Consider the following 26,285-nt stretch of genomic DNA (forward strand, 5'->3'; position numbering starts at 1 on the left):
AACAACGGGCAAATAGGAACCGAACACAATGGAACAAACACTCTGCTCTAACAATCATATTCTGTTATATGCATATCTGAAAGCAGAAATGGACAAATACTCTTAAAAATAAAGGTTCTTGTACTGATGCTTTCATGAAGAACCGTTAACATCCACGTTTCCCTTCTACAATAAGGTTCTTTATAGTGGGAACGATTTTTTTCTTTTAAGAATTGTTCACTGAAAGGTTTTTAGGGGAACCAAAAAACTGCACTGGTGCCAAAAGCCCTTTTGAAACCTTTATTTTTAAGAGTGTTTGTATTAAAATAGAAAAAGTATTTTAGGTGGTCTTAGACTTAGCTCTGGCATGCAGAAGCTTAAACGTCTGATTTATCTTTGCATCTAATGCATCACGTACTATAAATGATTTAAACACACTTTTGTTTTTACATGTATGATAGACACAAGCAGAAGATAAAGAGAGAATGTGTTCGGTATAACAGGAAGTGCTCAGCCTCAGTCACACACTTCCACAGAACAGACACAGGTGTACACTAGCGCTCCTCTCTTCATGAAAAGACGAGAAATCAAAATGTGTGGGTTCTGACTTCTGACTATATTAACTCATGTTTATGTTTACTCATGTTTGGAGGGGGAGTAAATGATGACAGAAATAAAACTGTTTCTTTAATAAGCAGGTAAAGGTGTGTAATATACATTACCATTTAAAAGTTTGAGCTCAGTGAGTGTTTTGTTTGTCTTTTGTCTCTTCTGCTCACCAAGGCTGCATTCATTTGATCATACAGTAAAACCAGTAATATTGTGAAATATTATTAGAATGTTTTCTATTGTAATATATTGTAAAATGTACTTTATTCCTGTGATCAAATCTGAATTTTCAGCATCATTACTCCAGGATTCAGTGTCACATGATCCTTCATAAATCAATCTAATATTATGATTTGATGCTCAAGAAACATTTCTGATTATTATCAATGTTGAAATCATACGACCGGCTTAATAGTGTTTCGAAGACAGTGGCTGTTGGCCATTATTCACTTTTCTCAATCCTCTTGCCGAATTTAAACATGTTTCACACTAATGAGATCCTCTCTAACAGGCCAACACCGTAGTTAATCATGAACATGGTGTGTCCCCTCAGCGAAATAATGAAGGAAAAAAACATCCGACCATAAATATGTCAGTCCAAATTCACACGGGATGCTGTGCTCGTGGTTTACATCTTGGGAGAAAAACATTTTAGTGAAGAAAAAAAAAAAGTGATAGTTTGAGGCAATTTGATTTAGAGCAGTTCCTCTCTGCCTGTTGAGTTTCCCTGATTTTCATGGCTGTCCCGTCAGGCGAGAAAACCACAGTGACACAGACTCATTTAGACTCTTCTTAGTGATGTTTTTCGTCCAGTGAAATGATCAACCCTCTTGGACTGTGATTATTTTTCATGGTGTTTGCTAAGCCAAGCACTTGTACTATTGCTCAGGTATGATTGAACTTACAGTTTTCACCTGGTGATAAAACAGACCAAAAAAAAAAAAAAAACACAGACTTACACAGAAGGAGGACCAATTCAAGTTTAGAGACTGGAATATCCTAGAGCCTATTCTAGAGCCATCCGCATTTAATATATATATATATATATATATATATAATATATATATAGCATTTCTATATAGCAACATCCTGGCAACCACCCAGAACACTCTAGGAACCATATAGCACTGTGCTAACAATTACATGGAATGCATTGATGACTGTATATAGCAACTCCCTGGCAACCACTTAGTACACCCTAGAAACCGTATAGCAATGTGCTAAAAATCACTTGGAATGGCTTAGTGACTGCATATAGCAATGTCCTGGCAACCACCCAGAACACCCTAGCAACTGTATAGCAACGGGCTAACAATCACTTGGACCAGTTTAATGGCTGCTTAGCAACACCCTGGAAACCACCCAGAATATCCTAGCAACGGCATTGCAACATAACAACCAATCAGAATTCCTTAATAAGAGCATAGCAACACTCTAGCATCATGATGGTGCTGCATGAACAAGCAACACTCAGATTTTCTCAAAAAGTCTCAGTAAGAAATTCTTAAATTAAAAATAGTTCATACAGAAAGGTCAAAGTAAAAAAAAATGTATAACCCCGCTCCACACTGTCATAATTATTAAATTTGGGAGAACCAAGAGAACAAGGTTTGTTCCCCTTGCTTCATATAGAAACCATATTCTCCCTTTCGTTCTCCTCCTTTCTCTTTCTATTTCTGAGACAACACAGTATTGGGAAACTGATGGCAGGGAATGCCAGCAAACTAGTCATATGAATCAACCAGATTTGATTACATCTCTGGCCTCAATGTGCTCTTTCAATTTCAGCTACACTACCTTCTTCTAAAATAACCACACACACACACACACACACATTCAATGAAAGCATGGCAGTGTTCCTCTGCTAATGTGGCAGGTTTGATTGGGATGGGTGGCGTTATAATAGCAGCCATTGATAAGCTTTAATCGGATTCTCTGTGGCATTTGGATAGACAGTAAAAGAGTCATGCACAGGCCCGGAGTCTGTTGTGTGGAAATGTCAGCAGTTACGACGGCTCTGTTCAACTCTCAACCTCCCTTTACCCTTTAATGCCTGCAGTATAACATCAGACAAATACGCTGATACCGATGAATATTTACATTTATGAATTTGGCAGACGCTTTTATCCAAAATGACTTAATTGCATACAAGGTACAAGGTTTTGTCAGATCTGCATTCCCAGGGAATCAAACCCGGACCCTGCTTTATTGCTTTACTGTTTGAGAAAATATGCAATTAGTAGCAACTGTAGCGATTCCAGCGTTTATACATGGATACAATTTGTTTCAAACTGAATGAAGTAATTAAGACTGATGAATCCGAACATAGTGTTTACATGAACGCTAAATAAAGCCCAAGACTGGTTGGCCACTGAAGCTAAGCAGGGCTGAGCCTTGTTAGTACCTGGACGGGAGACTCCTGGGAAAGCTAGGTTGCTGCTGGAAGAGGTGTTATTGAGGCCAGTAGGGGGCGCTCACCCTGTGACCTGTGTGGGTCCTAACGCCCCAGTATAGTGACGGGGACACTATTCTGTCAAAGAGCACCGTCCTTTGGATGAGACATTAAACCGAGTCCTGACTCTCTGTGGTCATAAAAAATCCCATTTCGGAAAAAGAGTAGGGGTGTAACCTCGGCATCCAGGGCAAATTTTCCAAGGGGGTAATCCATCAGCCAGAAACTGAAGCTTCCCCGGGGGCCGCCATTGATTAGCAGACCATCACCTGCTGTTAGCATTCCATTGACTCCCATTAATTTTGGTGTCACTTTGACAGCGAATAACTTTACATCTGAGGCGTTTAAAGACTCTATTTGTCCATTGTTTATTTCTAAAGAAACACGACAATGTATAAAAGGCTCCATTACCTTGTATCTTACACTATTGCCCTGTAGAAGCAGTTTTTGTAAAAATAGGCTAACGATTGCGTCATAACCTCGCGACTCTCTGTCGCACAGTAGAGAAATTACCATATGGACAGGAGGAGAAGCTCACGGGCAATCGGGGGGACGTGAAGGTAAAATGACAAAATAATTAATCAGAATACCTAGCAAAAGTTGCTCCTGCTCCTAGCTCATGGACACCTCCTACTCACGCTCTCCGTCTCTGCAAGTTTCAGAAGGGAATGATTCAGATTTCTCTTGGCACGGCTACTAGAAGACAGACGGGTTGCTCACGTCACATCTACATCGTCAAGCTCAGTTTGAGTCTGCGCAGTACGCTCAGCCATCAGGAAGTGAGTGCTTCTAATTGACTTCACTTGTCTCCGTTGAAGTCTATGGGGTCGCTGTGTCCATTTCTTTTACTGTCTATGAAATTTTCCCTTTGGTCTCTGTCCATCATCATGGCCTCCTAATCATCCCCATATATACTGATTGGCTTCATCACTCCGTCTCCTCTCCACCAATAAGTGGCCACCACTGGCGCAATATGGCTGCCGTCACATCATCCAGGGGTGTGTTTCCCGTACAACGCCGTAACTCGCTGCCTCGCTACTATAGTACGATGCATCGTTGAAGAAATCAACTAGCTAGTCACGACTGTTTCCCGAAACCGTACTGTCGCAAATTGGTCGTTCAACCCCGTTGGTTAATGACGTCACACAGATGGTGGAGTAATAACTACTTTAATGAATCTGTTTGAGATTGAATTAACGCTAGATGTTTTGCTATAAATTACGGACATGGCATCTGAGCACTATTTCTCATTTTTCTCAGTTATTTTGCTTTATTTTCAGATTCAGTCATAGGCTCGTTCTTACATAGAGCACGTTCAAACATGCGCACTCTTCATAAACGATGCTTTAAATCTCTTTACAAACTAAAAGATGTAAATGACATTTGTATGTATTCTAAATAAAAGACACAGTTTGTACTGAATATCAGCTTCCTTATTTTGCTCAAGATAAGGATTTATTGAGTCCACTTGTCATGCAAACAAGAAACTCTGAGCTTCTAACCACAGGTGGAGAGCTGTTGTTCCAAACACACAACTTTGCGATGCTGTTTGCGAATGTTTGTAGGAACGATGGTTTCGGGAAACACAGACTCGTTGAACTATTCTGATAACGACAGAACTTGCGACCATAGTTGGCTAACGATGCTTTAGGGAAATGCACCCCTTCCATATGTGAAGTGCTTTGAGTACCCAGAAGCGCTATGTAAATGTAACTAATTATTATTATTATGTGCCTGTGTATATGTCACAAGCTTCAAATTGTAGCCTACTGATCTTATTATGACACTACTCACACCGCTCTGAGTGGTATTCGAGCCAGAGTCAGTCGCTAGTGCGCCTCTTGAGGCCAGAGAAAGTGAGGTTTACCCGCACAGTTCTTCACACGAATATACAGAGTCCTCCAATCATTGATTCTTTGCTTTGTTGTAAAAAAACTGATTTAATACGTTTTTTAGGACAATTTCGGGTCCTAATTAGGAGACGACGAGCACATGAAACTTTGTGGCGTGCTGCTTATATTTAGCAGTGAAAACGCCCCTTCCCACGCCCAAAACAAGGCGTCTGTGGATGGGAGTCTGAAGCAAGGACTGGTGGGACGACATTCTCCTGCTCCACTTCACAGACGATGAGTGGAAGGAGAATTTTAGAATGACAATTTTAGAACAGCCATTAATGACACTTCATTCAACAACAACAGCTCGTTCCGTGCGTCATACGTCACTGCACAGGAGCAGAACTTTCCGGTTTCAGTTTTCAATTCTGATCAAGTGTTTAAATGTCCTATCGAACAGATTAGTAAAGACGTTAACAGTCACCTCCCTTTTTGAGCATATAGACATGAAAATGCACTATTCAAACTTAAAGGGTTAGTTCACCCAAAAATGACAATTCTGTCAGTAATTCCTCACCCTCATGTTGTTCCAACCCCGTAACAGTTTCGTTCATCTTCGGAACACAAATTAAGATATTTTTGATTAAATCTGAGAGCTGGCTCACTCCTCCATAGGCTTCTCTGTAATTGAAACTTGCCGGCCCAGAAAGTTAGTAAAGACAATGAAAAGTCATGACAACAGCGCAGCACTTCTGGGTTATACATCAGAACGTAGACTCACTATTGGCCAGCATCACACTCAGAGGCCCACACAGAAGAAAATGAATAGTTGAATAAAGTCGTTTTTGTTTTGTTTTTAGCACAAAAAGTATTCTCGTCGCTTGATAAACTAATGGTTGAGCCACTGTAGTCATTTGGACTATTTTAAACATTGTCTTTACTAACTTTCTGGGCCGGCAAGTTTCAATTACAGAGAAGCCTATGGAGGAGTGAGACAGCTCTCAGATTTCATCAAAAATATCTTAATTTGTGTTTCGAAGATGAACGAAAGTCTTACGGGGTTGAAACAACATGAGGGTGAGTAATTACTGACAGAATTTTCATTTTTTCATTTTTGGGTGAACTAACCCTTTAATTCCCCCCTATGGTCTAAATCAAGCTTTTAATGTTGTTTATATGTGGTGTTTTTAATATGCTTTAAGACAAACCATGTGCAGATTCATAAGTCGACACCATTGCTATTTTCTCCTTAAAACTGCAGTGAACCAAAGACAGTCTCAAAAACACGGTTTGAAATCGCTGGTGTTTCTGACGTCACAAACTAGCTTGTAACCAATCAGATCAACGCGTGATCGCCAACGAGTGGATCTCTGAGCTGCTGTGAGTGAGTGGAGGCGGGGCTCATTTGCATATTCATAGAACCGCGTATACTAAATGAGGCAAGGGTGTCGAGTTACATTCAAGCTATTTTAAGGTATGACAAAAAAAAATTATGGAAAAAACTTTAAGTAATTTTGGTGATCAAAGATGAGTTTTAAGGGATAAAATGATTGACTACAGGGGGACTTTAAATGGCTGCAATTCATGAATGCTTTGGAATACACACCTAAAAATTAAGTGTAAAAAAATGTAAGTTTCAATGCACTGTAAAGCATATGTACTGTACTAAACATTTTTTATTTGATACAAAATACATATTTTACTAAATCTTTTGGACTCAAAGCCATTTGTCTAGCCAAGTGTTCCAAATTTGAAATCACAAAAAACTGAGATTCCTATGAGATTTTGTTTAGGCACTAAAACAAAAATAGAAACCGGGTGACACACATTTCATTGATTTTCTTTTCTTTCTTTTTTTTTTTTTTTGTTTGAGGCATTATCCTGTCACAAAATAATAGATTTCTCTCACAATATCACTTCAGTCACCAAATATGGAACTTTGACTCTCAGACTTTCCAACAATATGCGTTTTGTCAGGTTTGAAAAAGATTGGATTCTAAAATAGTGCAGTAAATTTTGTAATAAGAAAGGTTTACATAACGTTTACATGTTAATGCAATGTCTCATTTCAAAACAGTTTTCACAGGATAGAGACTGGTGGTGTAAGCTTTCGATACCTAATTTATGATGATTAATAAAATATGTGATAGGGGGAAAAATAGGGGCAATACATTTTTTGGGGTGTGTGTGTGATGTAAGAGTTTAGAGATTGTGATGCTTTTCTTTTATATGGAAGAAGAGGCCTTACATCTATAATTAAATACATTTAACACTATTAAATAATGTGGCTTCAGTATCTTTTAAAAAGAAATTCAATAATGATTATTGTATTATTATTATTAATCAACTTATTTTTAATAATTTTTTACATGAGATACTATTTCTTTTATTTTATTTTACTACTTGTGCTACTACGTGTTCCTCATGCCAATAAGGACTACTAAATTAAATTGAATTGGGTCAGAGAGAGAGAGAGAGAGAGAGAGAGAGAGAGAGGTGTGGGGTGTTACGGTTTGCCAGAAGGGTCTGTCCCTTAAGAACCCTGACGGAATTTGAGGAATGCTGGATAAGGAGAGAGAGTCCTGAGAGACAGAGGGCAATGGGGCCAGGGAGCTCCAAGTGGGAGAGGTATTGAAAACACAGAGAAAAAACAGATGGAACTGAAGGAAAGGAGATATAGTGCAAGGAAAAGAGAAAAGAGAGGGTGTGGAGAGAAAAGGAGAGTGTGTGTGATGGGAATGGGGATTATTAGGGAGGAGTATTTCAGGGTGGGGTGTGGAGTGGCGTTACACTTCAGATAATGTGACTCATACATGACTAAAGCAAGGCAAAGCTAACACAAACTACAGCACATTGTATCTGACAGTTTACTTTGGCTTCAGGCTGAGACTGGCCTCCAGCCGCTAATTAAAAATCCCATGTCAGGAGTTTAAAAATTGTACAAAAGCCTCGTGGGAGGTGCAGTATTCCAAGAATCTTGGAAGCGATTCAAGCTCTTTGAATTGTAGGATTTGGGACTGATTCCGGCACATTCGACGATTTGTGCTTTATTGGTTTTTCTTCAGTTGCATTGAAACCTGAAGACGTTATTTTCTGTTGTTGCAAGCCCTGCAAAAAAAAAAAACACATGCATGGCAGAAGTGGTAAAGGTTAATCACTGAGTTGGGGAATCTTTTCATTCATGATGACTGCAGCGGTGACTCACATGAACACCACTCACCATGAGGAGCCACGTGACGCGGTTTTACCGCTGTTGTGTGCATTTTACACAAGTGCAAATCTCCCTGGTTCTGGAGATAGAATTATACCTCGTAGCTCATCAAAATGAAACTCTTGGATTCAGCTATTAAAGTTATTAAAGGGATAGTTTACACTAAAATGAAACTTCTGCCATCGTTTACTCACTCGAATCTGTATGATTTATTTCCTACGTTCGTACACATGCATTTGCTGAAAAATCTTCATGCTGCTCTTTTCCTCACAATGACGCTTCATAGTGATCACAGTGGAACTGTGACTGAGGTTTTCAGTGAACAACGATATAAAATGCAGTCTGACTCTGTTCTACACATATCGATTGAGTGATTTCAGAATGCTATTCTATTTTTAGTGCCTTTTGTTCTTTCTGGAGCTTGACAACACCTTTTGCATTCGTATATGTGAAAGAGCAACGTGAACATTACTCTAAATATCTCATTTTGTGTTTAATGAAAAAAGAAAGAAAGGAAGAAAGAAACGTTTCTGCTGAACTATCCCTTTAAAAGCTTCAAAATAAATGAATTTGGCTCTGTCTTCTTGGCAGCAACAGTGTCTTTAAATATCCAGGAGTGGTTTAATTTCACACCCTTTCACACCCTGTTTTGTATTATGTCTGATTTTTACATAATCTATCTATCCGTCCGTCCATCCATCCATCCATCTATCTGTCTGTCTGTCCGTCCATCTATCCATCCATCCATCCATCCATCCATCCATCCATCCATCCATCCATCCATCCATCCATCCATCCATCCATCCATCCATCCATCCATCCATCCATCCATCCATCCATCCATGTTACTGTACATGCAATTCACAATGGTGAGATGTGTTAATTTTCTTTTAGTGTTTCAATACAAAAATGAATAAACACTGTTGCTGGGTTAATCATTATTATTAAAGTGCTAAAACAGTTTGAAGGTCAGAGGTCACTCTAAGACTGCTTTTTTTTCTAATGATCCTCAAACAAGCTGTTATCACGTTATAATCCTTTAACTCAAATATTGAAGCTAATGAGTACAGTTGCACAACGTAGTGTACACTTAAACACACACATGCACTTATCAGTGACGCACAGGTCACTGCACTGGGTTTCTGGTGCTGGAAATTATGGCCAACAGTCTCTCTCGCTCTCTTTTTAAATAAACAATAATGCACAATGCATTAAAAAAAACAGCAGGAAGATGAGGTGAGAAGAGCGACATATGAAGTGTTTCCACACTCTCTTTCCAGTGTTTTTGGGTATGTGGGTAAGTGTGGGCAGCTCAAAGCGTACCGGTGCAGCGCTGAGAGTTCAGTTACTGCTGCTGGAAACCGTTTCATATGAGACGATCACCTACATCAGAGACCCCCAGCACATCAATACATCAGTCTTTACTCAATTACAGCATGGGAAAAAACATAGTGGGGACGGGCGAGGGGCTTTCAAGAAAAATACACTCAAACAGTCCTACAAAAAGGCTGTTAAGCTACTGGTATTCAATGCACAACAATGGAAGTCAATGGGGAAAGTCCTTACAGAGGGTTTAAAAACGTATTTAAAACTTGTTAAAGTAAATTTTGTTAAAGTGCTTATATTACACTTTTCACAAAAAGGTGTCACTTGAGCAGTAAAGTTGTCTAAATCAGTGTTTCTCAACCAGCTGGTGGGTCGAGTGTGCAGTCAAAGAAACATGTTTTATTTACTGTAACGGGACTTTTATTTTGAAAGCCGTGCGTGGAAGCTGAAATATATGATATGAAACAAAGTCTACGAACTACGAAATTTAAATAATTAATGCCGTTTAATGTGGCGTGATAGATCGCTGTAGTGCCTCAGTTCAAGAGCGCGTGAACTGATCATCTTCGCTTTAAAACCAGTTACAGCAACAAATAATCATGAATGAACATCTGAAGGTATGTTAAAAGACACAGTACAACTTAACGAAATCCGTATCATGTTTCATGTAATCACTCAATCTGTGTTTCAAAAGCATAAGACGTCATTAAAACATCTGGTAGCAATGTCACGTTACATCACATTTACCTCAAAAAAAAAAAAAAAACCCACATCCAGTGACCATAAGCATTAGTTGAGAGATTTTTTTTTTCCTTGAGAAAATGTGCCATGTACTGTAGGCTACCTGATACAAAAGAATCGAAATCGAATTGAATCTGGATCGAATCGCAAGCTCGTGAATCGAAATTGAATCGAATTGTGAAATCAATAGTCAATATCTGTCTTGTCTACAGAGTTTAATGTTGAAGTTTATAATAGGAAACAATTTTTTTCTTCAATTTTTGTTTTTTTGTTTTTACAGTCTGAGGGATGTACTGAGCCTAAATGGACACGGAGATGGAAAAAAGCTTTTGCATTCCCTCACAAAATATTTGCGTTCCCCTGAGAAACTTGTGGAACGCAATAATTTTGCGTGCGAACACAAAGTTTCTTGAGGGAATGTAAAACATTTGTGAGAGGACGCAAAAGCATTGACATAATTTTTCCTCCCGTCTCATAATTTCTTCCTTTCACCATGTCCTTTTATGGGCTCTGTAAAATGGTAACATCTAAATTAACTGGTTTTAATATTTGATTTATTATATTTTTAATATCATACATTGTTATATATCATATAAAAATATTTAACATCACTGAACCCACCTGTATGTGCATTAGTTTACAACAATTCTCATTTTTATGGGTTAAATCGGGTAGAAATAGCTCTTTAAGATAAGGATTGCAGCTTTTTACAGGGTGAATCGACCCTCAGTTTGTAAAAAATAAAAAATAAATCACAGTAATGACATTCAAATGAAAGTCTATAGGGAATTGCATCAATGCACCAAAACTCATGTTAAAATACACTCACTTTGGAAATGATAACCAATAGACTTTAAACCCAATAATACTTGCACTTAACTTGTATTGAACCCAGGACATTTCTATAACTGCCAGATATGATTTGAGGAAGTAAAGAATTATTATGTCTTTCTTTGAGAGATGCATCTTCTTTAATTCCCTAAAATCATCTCTAGACAGATTTACAGAAAGCTTTGAGACAGATATAAATATAGGAACCTCTAGGTTAGAATGAGGAACTCCACAAAAAGACCAAATTCAGGGAAACGACAGAGATTTTCTTAAATAAAGTGTGGTAACTGGATTTACAGCAAAGTGAGTACATAAATCATTGGAATATGAAAACACACTGAAAGACGACACAGGTATAATTCACTTTTCGCCCTAATAAAACTGGTCAAATAAAAGCAAGTATGATGGAAAAAAATTGCCACCATAAACGCATTCATATGGTTGTATGAGGCACAGAATTTCCTGAGTGGAAACTGTAATGAGATTTCAGTTTGCAGAGCGATATGGACGGCGAAAGAGCTCAAACCGACACCGGGTAATTCCCAGCAAGCTTTGAGGTGGACGCGATGAACCGCCACTGACAACATTTGACATCATTCGACAGCGGGCCCACCTTTTTCAACAACAACAATCCTGAAAAGGTGGGTGGCAGAGGTGGAAAGGAGTGCTAAAAATAAACCCGGGCTGTGTCTCTACTCGTCTTCGCTCTTGTTCGTCCTCTCTCGCTAACGTTCACCCGTTCCTTTCAGTGGTTATACTGTGAAGTCGTCCCTGTCGTATTTCACTACTGAAATCTGTCACACCCAGGAAAACACCTATAGCTGCTGCACTGAGAGGCCAAGCTTGAATTCATTAGTCAAGCCCAACAAACAACAGAAGATCAGTCAAAGGTCACCCTTAAGCCCTGTTTGTGGAACCTAGGTTATTTTCGTAATAAATGGCCTGAAAATTTTGCCTTAGCAGCTAGCTAAGATTATTTCTATTTTATTTTACTTCATGTTTATTTTAAGTAATGAACACATTTTCTTATTGTTCTAGTTTTAGTTACTGATATTACCCCCTCTGAACATTAAAAATTCACTTTCGTAAGTCACTTTGGATAAATGAATGTATAATAGAATTTGTTGCTGGATATAGATGATTTTTAATTAGAGAATAACTGTTTGTAGAACTTAACAGCGTTCTCCGACGGCCTCAGACAGTAAAAACCTTACGTGTTTTAACTGTAATCTTTATTTTTTAGTTTAAAAGTTAAGGAAGCCATTTTACTTCCGTTGAGTGAAACAGAACTGAGAGCATATTGACATATTGTAATTGCAGCGCGTATTACTTTTCAGGAAATGGAATAAGAAAACTGTATTTTTTAAATAATTAAACACAAGTTTATATAATGGCATTATATATGGGCTGACACTTGCATGTGACATTATATTATTAACATTTTACCGAAAATCAAGTTACAAAGTTTTTTTTACCAGCGAATTCTGGACATAGAGTCGGACATAGGCTACGTGTTTTGTCCGTCATTAGAACGGCCACATCTGAGGCAGTAAAGCTACGTTTTCATCAACTTACAGGTTCTAAAGTTTATCCCGTGTGTCCGCCAAAGTGTTTTTTTCCCATGGCTAGCGTATTTTTCGAATTGTTTTCAACTGGAGCGCCGTGTTTGTAAAATGTCATGAGTGCAACGAGGCGCTGAGCACTCTGCATTTTTACCGGTCGCCGAGAGTTGAAGAATGTTCAACTTTGGGTAAAACCAAAGTCCCTTTAAGACAAGTAATTTCACTCGGCGGCCATCTTTGAAACACCTCTCGGGCAGCAAGTGCAGCTCCTGTCTCTTTGAAAGGGGAAATATACAATTCTCCAAAACTGTTCGCCAAGCTTACGATTAAATTTCATATTTGAAATCACCAATGAAATCGGACAACAGCTGTCTCATAAATTTTGTTTCTAAACTAAATCATGACAGAAAACGACATTGTTCAGGCTGGATCAAGCTAATGCGCAGTGGAAGTGTGTCTGACTGTTTCTATGGGAACCGCTGCAGTGATGCGATGACTTTACCAATCAGCGATTGGCTCTTATTTAGAAGGCGGGACTTATTCCGCCATATGGAGCGTTGCACTTTTCCCCATTCAAAACAATACGAGTGACGAGTCTTGTGTAATTCTATAGACCTTATGCGCCAGAGAAACGAGGGCGCCGCCATCTTTAGAATATTGTCTTTGAACTTCCGTTTTTGCGGTCGCTCTGTATATTTCTACGGCATTGCTGTCCAGGAGTAATTAGCTTTTGAAGTGGATTTACTTAATATAAAGTTAACGAAAGTTATCATGAGGATTGTAATGTTTAAAGCAGATGTCTTAACAAATGTCAGTAGACCGGGAAGATTTTAAAACGAGCCGTTCATTCATAAATACGCAAGATCGCTGTGAAAATACAGACCGGAAGTCAAAAGACAACGAGCGCAGCGCTGAAAAGGGGCGGGGCCACATAAGGTCTATAGTCTTTGGGTAAAACGCAGCGCAACACTGACACTTTTTATCCAGCCGTCCAATCAGAGTGGAGGAGGGGCGGGACAGATACCACATCGACCAACCGTCACATTCTGCTTGTACAACTTAAACAGATGATACCAACAAGAAGCATAATAACAGAACAAAAATAATTTAAAACAAGAGCCAGAGCAAATACTTTACATTGTATCGCCATTTTTAACAATACAGAAACAAACTATCTGTAAAATGAGTTACTAGTAACAGTAATAAAAAAATAAAAAATAAAAAAACACTGCGCTGCAGAGCGTCTAGCATTTTCAGCTGGCTAAAAAAACGCTTTGGTGGCCACGCAGCTTTACTATATGGATGCTCATTTTTCATTTGGCCAAAATCTGATGTTATTGATGTCACATGCCTGTCCTGTCTTGTGTTGCACATGGGTGTTTTGTTATTTTGGGCCATGTGCTCTTGTCATTGTCTGATCCCTCCCACTTGTTATCTGATTATTGTTTGAGTTCTCCCACCTGTTCCCCCTTGATTAGTTTCCCTTTATTAGTTCCCACTTGTTTGCAGTCTGTGTCGATCGTTGTCTATGTTTCTCCTGTGTTATGTTTTTGATTATGCCTGCCTTGTTTTCCCCCACGGGGAGTTTTTGTTTGTAGTTTTATTTTGTTTATTATTTAATAAATTCCTTACCTGCACTTGGATCCTCGCTTCACTTTTTGACATACCGTGACAGAAACAAGTGGGAACTAATAAAGGGAAACTAATCAAGGGGGAACAGGTGGGAGAACTCAAACAATAATCAGATAACAAGTGGGAGGGATCAGACAATGACAAGAGCACATGGCCCAAAATAACAAAACACCCATGTGCAACACAAGACAGGACAGGCATGTGACAATTGAAGATGAAGTGCTACCTTTGGCTATTTAAGACTCGACGACAAATGCTAAGACACTCTACTCCACTCTTAAAATACATATCACATAGCCTTTAAATATATAGTGTTTCTTGAGTAAAGAAAATGCTGTACGTAAATAACCAGTTCTTTATTTACCCTTGCATTGCAAACAAGCAGAGACGGTCCAAACTGCATGAGGTTTGACTGACAGTTTAAGGAGCCAATGGAGTTATGAGGATAAGTCACAAGCTCTTTGTAAAACTTTTCATTGGTGAAATATGTCACGGACAGACGAAAAAGGGTGACCAATAATGATTTAGAACAATAAAAGACGAAATATGAAGGTTTCCGCCCGACAGTGAAGATCTGTGAATTATTTACCACCAGGCATGTGAAAGCTTTTCATACGTTAAAAAAAATAATAATAATATTTTTTTTAAAGTATGTGAAAAAACTTGAAAATACTCTTATGATGTCTTTACGCATGAGGATGCAGAAGAAATAGAGACGTGCAGTTGAATGCAGATCGACCAGCGTGGAAAACAGTGGTCAAGATGTGACACAATGGAAACCTCGATGGCTTTACACGTCAGTTTTCAGTAGTTTCTTGTGCGAGACAGTGATGAAACGCGGCGGCGGGGACGAAGACCCTCGAAGTGCACGAGTTACGCAAGAGAGTTCCTGTCATACTCTGAGTCACATCCAGGAACGCATGAATACAGCCCTCCAACACAGAGATCAATGATAAACAATAACAGGTAAGCACATGGACAGGTCAGAAATGAATACTACCAGTGGACCACAAGAAAAAGAAATGGAGTGAGGCATGTGATAGAGGTCCGTTTCTGTTTTAATACCAAACCTAAAGCATTCACTTTGTTCACTTCCTTTATTTTCCAGCCAGTGACCCTGATGCACAAATCCTCACAGTTCTGTTAAAAAGGTCTTTTTTTTATATTTTTTTAATAAAAAACGATTTATATGTTTTATTAACCCCAAACAAACCTGCGTTTACACATGAAAAACTGATTCAAGCTTATAGCTTGAAAGTTACAAAACTGTTTGTGCAACACATGCATGATTCGCTATGATTTCACCGCATGTTCAGCTGCAAACATGAATCAGCTACTAAAAGGACTTCACTGGAAATAATATATTAATAACTGGCCATTCTATGTGTGTTTTTCCAGGAAATGTTTGGACTGCCATCAGCAGGTTTTCCCCTATTTTAATAGACATTTGTTTAGCGACTGATAAGGAAGCGCAAAACATAATAACCTCCTCTAATTGAGAGATAGAGAGCGAGATGAAGTTGACAACCGAGATGTTTACTGGACAAGTTAATTTGCGCTTATGAGAAATGTGATTGCTTCCGAGATCTAGGTAATACATTGTTTCAGATGCTTCCTTAGAACAATTTAAAATATCAAGTATACAACTCAAGTACAGTGTTTTGAAACTGTTTTGGCTTTATTGACTTTGATTATTTGGTGTTAGAAGAATCTGATGAGAAATTATTAATATTGACTTCTGTTTTGATATCTTGGGAAATGAGGAGGAGAAATACACACATAATATAACAAATACATTGATATACAATGTATGCCATGTGCACACTATAAAAGGTCACCAGGTCACTGGATTATTCATATATACTTCCTGTGGTGACAATATATTCTGAAAGATAAAGATGGAAACATATACCTAATTCTCAACAGGAAACTGATCGAAGGCAAACCACCACATACTTGACAAGTATTTCATGTAAACTGTGTGTCTGATTTTGTGGTTTGAAAGCACAACGCATGCAAGAGGCTTTTCCATCCACTTATTATAGACATTCCCTATTTAGTCAATACACTGAAGTCACCAGAGGAGGGCATCAAACACATGACCACATCTGAGAGGAACCTTCGCTGTGACTCTATAAACAAAGTACGCATGTGGATAATCCCAAAATTGTTGAGGACAAAAATAGTTTTCTCATATCCTGCTCAGTATGGAGCTGCACTATCATGCCATGCATGGAAGATATTTTTCCACGTCTCAAGCAGCTTGTGTAAGTGATTACAGCTGATGAATTCCAAGCGCTCTAAAAAGTTAGACACTTTTCTGTGCCACCTACTGATGCCTTTACATTCCATATAAATGGCTTCATGAAATAAAATCCTATCTGACATTGCATGAAAATAGTATCAGTCCACTTCAAGACTCTTCAAATATTTGTTTATAGGATCATGCAGGCAGGATCTTCTGGGCTGTTAACTCTGATGGTGTGGACATGTGGCGTGTCTGGGAATGGAGAGGTTTAAAGATCAATCTTTGTCTGAAGGGATGTGCAGTGAGGCGACCCCTTCACCCCTCTTGACCGCAGGCCTCTGGGAGAGCATGTTTCTGAGTGCGGCTCGGAGATCAGATTTCCTGTCACACATTTCCAGGGTTGACCATATTAATTAGTGCTCTTGCCAAAGCAAGCATCTGTAAAACCCACCTAGACCCCCTAGCAACCACTAAGAACACACTAACAACCACTTAGCAACGTTCTGGAAACCACCTAGAACACCCTAGTGACCACTTAAGAATACACTAGAAACAATTTAGCAATACCCACCTAGACCCCCTAGCAACCATTTAGCAACACCCTAAAGCCACAAAAACGTTCTAACAACCACTTAGCAACACTATGGAAAACACCCAGAACACCTAGCAAGCATCGAGAACTGCCTAGCAGCCAGTTAGAAATACCCTAGCAACCACTTAAAAATGCACTAGCAACCACTTAGCAAAACTTTAGCATCCACCTAGAAAACATGGCACCCACCCTTAACTACATAGCAACCAGTTATCAATGCCTTAACAACCACCCATAAACACCGTTCAACCACCCAGAACATTCTAGCAACCACCAAGAACACTTTAGCAAACGTCTAAAACAGCCAAACAGCTAGTTACCATTTGCTTAGCAACACCCTAGCAACCACACAAAACCCCTAACAACCACTTATTGACACTCTATCAACCTCTTAGCTTAGAAAACCCTGGCAACTCTTAACAATGCCTTAGCAACCCTGAACACCCTACCAACGATTTGGCAACAACAAAGTAACCACCCAGAAAACCATAGAAACCATTTAGCAACACCTTAGTATCCAAACAGAGCACCAAGCAAACATCTAGAAAAGCATAGTAACCATTTATCAAGACCCTTTCATCACTCAGAAATGCCCTAACAACCACTTAGCAATCTCCTAACAACCCAGAACCCCTAGCAACATCTTAACATCCTGACAACCACTTGGTGATGTCCTGATAAGCAACAACCTAAACAACCGAGAAAGCCTAGCAACCTCTTAACACCGTGACAACCACTTAGTAATGTCCTGACAACCCCTAAGCAACAACCGAACAACAACCCAGAACGCCTAGCAACCTCTTATCACCCTGACAACCACTTAGCAACACACTATAAACCATCCTGAACACCCTAGCAACCCCTTAGCAACGACTTGAAAACCACTTAGAATACTCATTACAACTTAGAATACAACTACTTAGCAACCCACCAGCACTCACCCAGAATACCTTAAAAATCATTGTTTATTATTGTTTGCACAAACCGGAAGTCCCACCCTCAAACTTATCCGCCTCTGAGTTTTCTGACTGGCTAACGTTTATGTCAGATTCTTTATTACTGTTTACAGAATAATTTCCCAATACACCTATTCCATAAAGTATCTGTCAGGAAGTGGGGACATTTTATGGAAGGTATTCCAAAATAAATAGTTTGGAGCCACGTTTGTTTTTAAAAGTAACCCGCCATGAACATCTAAGCTGAATGTATCTTTGATAGGTCAATAACAGGGGCGATATCAGTTTGCAGCATGTGGACGTCCAGATGGACTGGCAGTTGCCAACAGCTGGATGATCCGAGGGCAGCCCTCAAGAGTACAGTGATATTCCCAGTGGATGAGAGGATGGATACAGGACAAGTCAGTGGCTGAACAGAGAGTGACTCTTCCTGCTCAGGACAGGAAAAGCTACCGCTACACAGTCTTATCACTAATAGCACAGGCGCTCCTGAGAGACAGGGGTGCAGCAGAGAGCGGATAATGAGAGGAAGAAGGTTTTAAATCCCTGTGTAAATGAATACCCATCAAAACTGGGAATCTCAGGCCTCTCGAGAGAAGCTTGAATGCTCTAAAAAAAAAACAGACCGGACAAAGAGAAAATCTGAGTTTCTGAGTTGCATATTAGTTCAAAAGCTACTGGCTATCTCACAGTCGAGTCAAGCGCTTGGTCTTCAGGGCTTATGACATGTTATTCATTGACTACTTCAGCCACAAAAAAAAAACAAAAAAAAAAAACGGCAGCGTGAATAACCAGAGCTTCTCTCTTTAAAGTTCAAAACTAAAGACTTCAACATATTACATGTTTACTTCCCAATTTCGATGTTAAAATGGGCATATCACATAGACAAAAGCGAGCAGCCATGAGATTCTGGTGAAACCGACGTCTACATCAGTCTGCGGGATTAATGCATCACAAGGCTGGCCACAAGGCCACTTCCTCATGGATGTGAGAAGAGGGCATTTCCTCTCAAGTCTCCAACATTAGCCTTTCCTTGTCCACAAAACTATCAAATCCTTGAGACGACTCTCAATTAATCCATCTTTCAGTTTCAGAGAAGAAACTTCTTATAACCAAGTCTGTGACAAGGCAAAACTACTATGGCTCATTCCAGTTTAGTTCCCTTTTGGTAGGTAAACCCTGGTTAAACAGCCTAATCACACTGAATACCTTTTTAAAGTTCTACTACGACTTCAGAAAACTTCTACTGGTGTTAAAGAAACCAAAAACCAATACACCCATCTGAAGAACCTATAATGACCCTTACAGTCAACTCAAGGACCCTTGAGAAATAATCCTTGATAAGAAGAAACTAAGGAAGAACCTTTATTTTTAAGAGTGTACAAGGCAGCAGACATCTAATCTTATTCCACCCACCCAGAACACGCACCATCCCTTCCCATCACTTTTTTCCCCCTTTCCTCTTCCCGAATGCAAAACCATGTGGTCCATCACGCCATCAATTCCAAGCCCTTTAAAATCTCCAGAGTATTGCCTCGTCTAACATTTAGAAACATCTCTTGTTTTCCCTTTTCTAAGTCGTGGGATTGTTATTTGCCCTAGACTGACACAGATGCACATATGCCGTCTGACTCACTTCGGCTCTGGGTGGGTCTGTTTCCAATTTTCGCACCCCTCCACCCATAAAAAGAGAAGTTACCTCCAAAAACAACAAAACAAGTGAAGAAAACGGCTCGCACACCGCTAAAAGTTCCCCTCCTTATAAGATGCACGCACACACACACATCGAGGCAGCTAACAAAAGCCACTTTCCCTGAGACTCTTATCAGCGCTTTCCTTCCCCTCTGCGCTAGAGCGTGGGAGCGCGAAGCCGGAGCTCGGAGGAGAAAACCTGCACCCGCAAACAACAGGAGGAAGCCAGTAATCCGAGTCGAGGCACTCCGAAAGATCCCAGGGAGCGGGGGAAGAAGACGCCTGAGAAACCCTGACAGGAAAGGCTTGCACGGGACTGAGATGTCACAAAACTTGACGAAACTTGGGGGAAAAGTTCTAGAGACCTGAGGCGAGCTCTTGATGAGGCTTCCTGTCAAATGAAACGATAGCTGAAGAGAAAGAGCAAGAGAGAGAGAGATCTTTAAAGCAGACACTTACCAGCAAGTCGAGAGTACATGCAGTGTGAAGGGCTCTACAGTGTCTCTATGTCCATAATCAAAAAGCCTCTGAGAGGGTCTCACGGTGTCCAACCAGCGCAGCCAGTGTCCACAACAAAAGACATGAAGGAGCGAGCGCGGGAGGGCAGGAATATCAGCGCTTTCAGTGAAACTGCCTCTTTCTGCTTTCTCTGTTCATTCAGATTTAACTTGCACTAAGTTGGCAATGCCTCTTTGCGGGAACAACTCGTTTCAGGATTCCCCAAATGTCTGAAGCTGCAAGCGGTGGAAGAAAAGGAGAGGAAAGAGAGAGAGTGTGTGTGTGTGTGTGTGTTTGGTGCTGAAGGGAGGGCTGGGGGGTTTGGGGAGGTGGGAGGGACGCACTCTAAGGAGGCCGGGGCCATCTATGCCAGACAATAGCAGGAAAATGAACATCAGACGCTAAAAAGCAACAGTGCAATTATTCGAAAGTACTAATAACAACAATAAGCAATGAAATAACAACAGGACAAATGTTGTTTTTGCACTTGTTTTGGAAGATTTAGACAAAAGGACAGAAAATAAAATGAAATAAAATAAAATAAAAACGGAACCTTAAAAATGAATCTTCCAAAGAATATAATGTACAGCTGAAGCTTTGATTTCTCATTCATAATTGTGGCATATGTGACTTCGATGGCAAAGCTGCATGTGCTCTTGCTAGCGTCGTAAACAGATGCCAACAGTTTTTGTTGGAGAGCTGCAGTGGAAGGGAAAGTTTCCTAAGTAATGACTTAAATTTCAGCACCCTTTCACTTCAGAGGACTTAGAAAATATAGTGCCTCTCACACACAAGTCATTCATAGGTGCGTTGGATGAAAGTCCAAAATGAACAACAACAAAAAAAGTATAAATCCCGCATATGACGCAAACTTGCATCATTATCATTATGAAATTTTATTAGCAAAATTGTGGTCAAGTCTCAGGAAGGTCGATTGAGAGAAACGTTGTTTATACATTTTGTAATGATGCAAGTTTATTTCAGTTTATATCAGAATTTACCTTAAAGTCTCCCTGTGGTGAAAATCAAGCTTTTAATGTAGTTTATATGTTTTTAATATGCTTTAAGACAAACCATGTGCAGATTCATAAGTCGACAGCATTGCTGAGTATTTTCTCCTTAAAACTGCAGTGAACCAAAGACAGTCTCAAAAACACGCTTTGAAATCGCTGGTGTTTCTGACGTCACAAACTAGCTTGTAACCAATCAGATCAACGTGTGATCATCAACGAGTGGATCTCTGGGCTGAAGTGAGTGAGTGGAGGCGGGGATCATTTGTATATTCATAGAACCGCGTATACTAAATGAGGCAAGGGTGTCGAGTTACATTCAAGCTATTATAAGGCATGAATATATTTTTTTCAATAAAAAAACACTCAAATATGTCATTTTGGTGATACCAATTATTGACTACAGCGGGACTTTAATGTAATGAAATGTTTGAGCTAGAACTATACGTTACATATGAGTAATAATAAGATTACACTAACTGCCTAGAATTTGGCACATAAAAACAATGTACACATTTTTTTTTTTTGTGGGCCTAAGATGCAAATTTCATAAAAAAAAACTGGTTTAAAGGTGCAAGTTTTTGAAAACCATACCGTTATCGTCTCATGAATTTGTGAAAACAGTGGCGTCATAAGCATGTGTATTACGTGTTCAGTCTATAGGCGCGCAGTGTGTCTTTACAAAGTGACATCGCCAAGCACTGGCGTGAATAATACAGCGTTTTTAGTTGTTTTCGCAGATCCATATGAATGGGGATAATTTTGGATTGATGGATTTACGCTCACCGTTACATGAACATAATCGTAAATGGGCATTTAGTCCAACAAAATGCCTGTACAGCACACATTTTGTTCAGTTCATGTTGGTTAGATTTAGTTCACTGTGAGCTATTAAAGTACGACAAATATTTTACCAACGAAGAATGTGCATCTCTGTCTGTTCATTTTGTATTTCTGTACACACACAATAACAATAAAACCTAACTTCCCTGTAATGAGGTCTTTGGGTCAGAGCATTACACTACAAAAGACGTCATTATAAAGCAGTCTGATTGCACACACATCGAGACGGATTTCACCACTCTTAATTCAATTTCTGTGTGAATACATTGGGACTCAACTGATGCTTTCACAGAGATGGAAAAGTACATGATTGGAAAATGTATTATACTAAAATGTAAAGTTAATCTGGAGAAGTGTTTTTTAAAGTTCTGCCATATTTTTTACTAATGATTGCCAGGTGATCCCTTAAGTTTAATTTTGGTGATTAGGCTAATAACATGAAATATATCCATAATCTTATTTTACTTATTTAACCCAGTTAACCTAGATTTTCAACAGACGGCCACTAACTTCTGCTTCAAATATACTTGTAAGTAGGTTGCAGAAAAAAAAAAATGAAATACCAAGAATTCTTGTTTATATTTAGATATTTCTGTAGCTTTTAATCGTTCAAATGCCCCTGCTTTTAATAAAAATGTTTGACTCAAACATTAGTCATAGACAGTCACAGATATAACTGTGAACTTTGATGAAATAGGGGTTAGACTGTAATAGGCTACATATGCATGAATCTAGACATATTGCGACACGTTTATCTTGTAACACTGATGCAGTTATTCTATAATTTACGTTATATAGACAGAATTGTTCCATGTGTTGTTATAAATGCATTTATTACATTGTAATAACACGATTAATAGTCATGTCAACACACATAGGTCCATGGGGAGTTTTAAAAGAGGTTTATCTGAACGCACAGCTGTTAAATATTGTATAAATGCAAGGGGGGCCTCAGAAAGCATATGAGTTTCATTTTGGTCATTGAAAACAACAACATGCGTCATTATGAACAGCATGGCAAGCAGAGAGAATGTGGTTATCATTAAAATGACTAAACAAATAGATGAGTGTCCTCCAGAGGACAGGATACACACCATACACTCACATGAAGCCACAAAAAGAGGACAGACAGATACTTACACACACGTTTTGAGGGGGACATTTTTTAGATGCTTCCCCTAAGTGTATTAGAGAGTCTTGCTGTTATGATATTCACTGATATCCTACACACAATGCTTTGATTACAATGTAATGCAGTTAGATCAGTGAAAACATCCGTATCACAGTCTGAGATCAGTTTTACAAGTCTAACAAACCTTTCCTCATTACAATGCTTTTACATAACACATTTTTACGCCATATTAAATTATATTTGCAATTCGGTTATCCTCTAAAGGCATCTGATGATCTGAAGCAAAACACATTGCAGGAAAAACTTTCCTGAACCTGAATCTCCTGCATTATCACCATAAGTAGCTCAATGTGTCTGAAGGCCTCAATTCAAATAACAGTGTTCAAATCCAATGTTTCAAATTAAAATTAAAATAAACAAAAACTAGGTTTCACTTTATTTCGATGGTCCACTTTAGACATTCTACTGACCATAGGTAACTTTGCAACTACATGTCAACTTAAGCCCTATTCGCACTGGATTAGTATTATCTGGGGACCTCGTGTGATTTAGAAACTACCCACCTTTCGCACGGGATAACCGAAGCCTGTGATTTTACTCGAATTTACTGACTTATCTCCCGGATATGATGTCAATAGGCTATTTCTTGGAAATGTCTTGTCGTTATTATAGGTCTAGCTGTATGATATATCATAAACAGAAGAATGTTCCTTACCACATGCTGCTATACATGTCATTCATCTCCATCTAATCATTATTTTAGTTTTTGCTCTTATGATGGTTTTCAGCTTTCTCTTTCTGCAAATTGTATAGTTGTATCGTATCATGGTGTATAGCGATATGACCCAGCACCCAAAAAACTATCAAAACACTCCAACGCAGCCTCCATTCTTCGCGAAAGATGGATAAAAAAGCGCACAGGTAACAAAAACCTTTGAACAAAATTATGAATGACACCACCAAATCACAGAGATGCCGATTCGCACAGGACTAATATTATCACGGGACCTCGGTGTTCGGCGAAATATGGTAGGTCATTTGCGGGGGAATTTTTACTTTACAAATTACAGACATGGCCGATTCGCACGGGATTAAGATCACAGACAACCTCCGCAATTATTGCAAATAACTAGAGGTCACCAGGTAATACTTATCCCGTGCGAGATATGTTTATAGGGCTTTATTCTACTAACCTGAACCCTAACCTAACAGTCTAATACAGTCTACTAATACTCCAGTGAGAGTAGGAACAAAACGCAATCTTTAATAAATCCAAAATAAACACGAATCAAGCACAACCATTTCCAACACAAACGATAACGAACAAAGAACTAAGGAAAAGTAAGGGCTTAAATACCTGGGGAGTAATTAGCGTGAAACAACGTGTGATAGAACTAATTAACAGGCAAGGAGACTAACTAGGGAACTAAGGAGAACAGGAACAGAGCAAACAGAGAGAAAACAAACCGTTTGTATGTTTACACGTCAACGATATGCTTAAAACTGAGACATTTTTCCTTTTAGTCTTCCGCAGATAGACGACACCATTGTCAAAACAATTCCCACTCACACGGATCTGCGAAAACGACTAAAAACGCTGTATTCTGCTGCCAGGCCATTAGATGGCGATGAAACACTATTCATGAATATCAGTCACGTGACCTCTTACGTCATCTGCTCTTTTTCCAGTTGACTGCTGCCATCTTGAGTACCTACCGATACTGTCTATGGTACTGACTAGCATTAGCTAGCTTGCGACTATTTACAGCTTCGTGCAGATACAGTAAATGGCTACGAAAGACAACATTTTGCACCTCGACTGCCATGAAAAGAAACGCTACTTTCAAAAAATAATATCGTTAGGGTGTGATCCCCACGCGATACCTGATGCGTACTTCCAGCCTCTGTCCGCTGCCTGTCCGAACTACCAATCCTGGCATTCAATGATATTATATGTTGATCTGACTATTTTAAGCGTGTATTTAAATGGTCCAGGGGCAGAAGTTTTGCCAAGTGTGTCAGAGGTTCTGGGTTCTAATCCGCACTCATATAGTTTTTTTTTTTCTCATCAAAACCGATTATGTTTATCAGTGGTTGTATATCAGGCAGGGACACGTTTGTGTGCAGCTTATTTTGTAATTTCACCGGAACGAATAGAGAGTCTCTCCACATTGAAGCGCGCGTCCGAGTGAAGACTGTGCGCGATCCACAAACAAACACCTTATCCGCGCCACTGATCACAGCGGCAACAAGCACTTTAATCACTTGATTTCAGAAACAACACATTTCGGCGCTAGATCGCCTCTTATTTAACAAACGAACGAAAGTTAGTTAACGCTAGTTAACTGGAGATGTTTTGTTTATTTGTATTGGTACATTCGTGCCGCGAGATGTTTCAAAAGTGGTGGGGACATGTCCCACCCGTCCCACCCGCAAATTACGGCGTCTTTTTTCGTCCTGAGGTAGCCTTTAAAAGGATATTTTGGGGTCTCCTTTTTTGTTGTTGCACCCCGCCGCACAACATATTGAAGGCATAGCTAGCTACTTCCTTTGCGACTGACGTGAATCAGGTACTCAAGATGGCGGCAGACAAGTTTTAGAAGTGAGTGACGTCAGTGAGGTGACGTTGGTGACATCATCTGATATTCATCTATAGACTGAACACGTAATACGCATAGGCATGACGTCATCGTCTACTGAGATTCACGTTTTTTTTATTGTTTACACAGAGACCGTTTTCAAAAGTTTGCATTTTCAAGCACCCCAAACGCCGTTGTCGTGTAAATGAATGGCCAAAACGCTGTTGTCGTGTAAACAGCCCCTACAGTTTGTTGACATGAAGTTGCAAAGTTACTTATAGTTAGTAGAATGTCTCAAGTGGACCATCAAAATTTGATGGACAAGTGGCCAAGAGGTTAAAATAGTGCAGCAGCATGCAAACAATGCCGGGGCTTTTTCTGGGTCGATGTGCATCCTACGACCAACCGTTTTATACCCATTTTGTTTTGTTTGTATATAATCAGATGCTTCCCTTTCCGACAATTCATCCAAGCATGTTCAACAATGAGAGGACAGAGATGAACAGACAGTCAGGAATAGAAAACAATGCAATTCATACACAACATCAGAGCGCAAGACT

General features: G+C 39.4%; 1 protein-coding gene across 2 annotated transcripts in view; it reads right to left on the reverse strand.

The window, feature by feature from the left end:
* The window catches only part of hdac7a (histone deacetylase 7a), an 89,027-nt gene extending 68,580 nt beyond the window's left edge, over nt 1-20,447 (reverse strand). The window contains exon 1 of one of the 2 annotated variants that reach the window (XM_084427480.1): nt 20,123-20,447. In XM_084427480.1, coding sequence (XP_084283606.1) covers nt 20,123-20,141 — 19 coding nt within the window. In that variant the 5' untranslated portion in view covers nt 20,142-20,447. The remainder of the gene's footprint in view (nt 1-20,122) is intronic. The other variant, XM_084427478.1, reaches the window with a different exon arrangement.
* Nucleotides 20,448-26,285: the final 5,838 nt, after the last annotated feature.

This window comes from Rutilus rutilus (genome assembly GCF_951802725.1).
Source record: "Rutilus rutilus genome assembly, chromosome: 13".
Lineage (NCBI taxonomy): Eukaryota > Metazoa > Chordata > Actinopteri > Cypriniformes > Leuciscidae > Rutilus > Rutilus rutilus.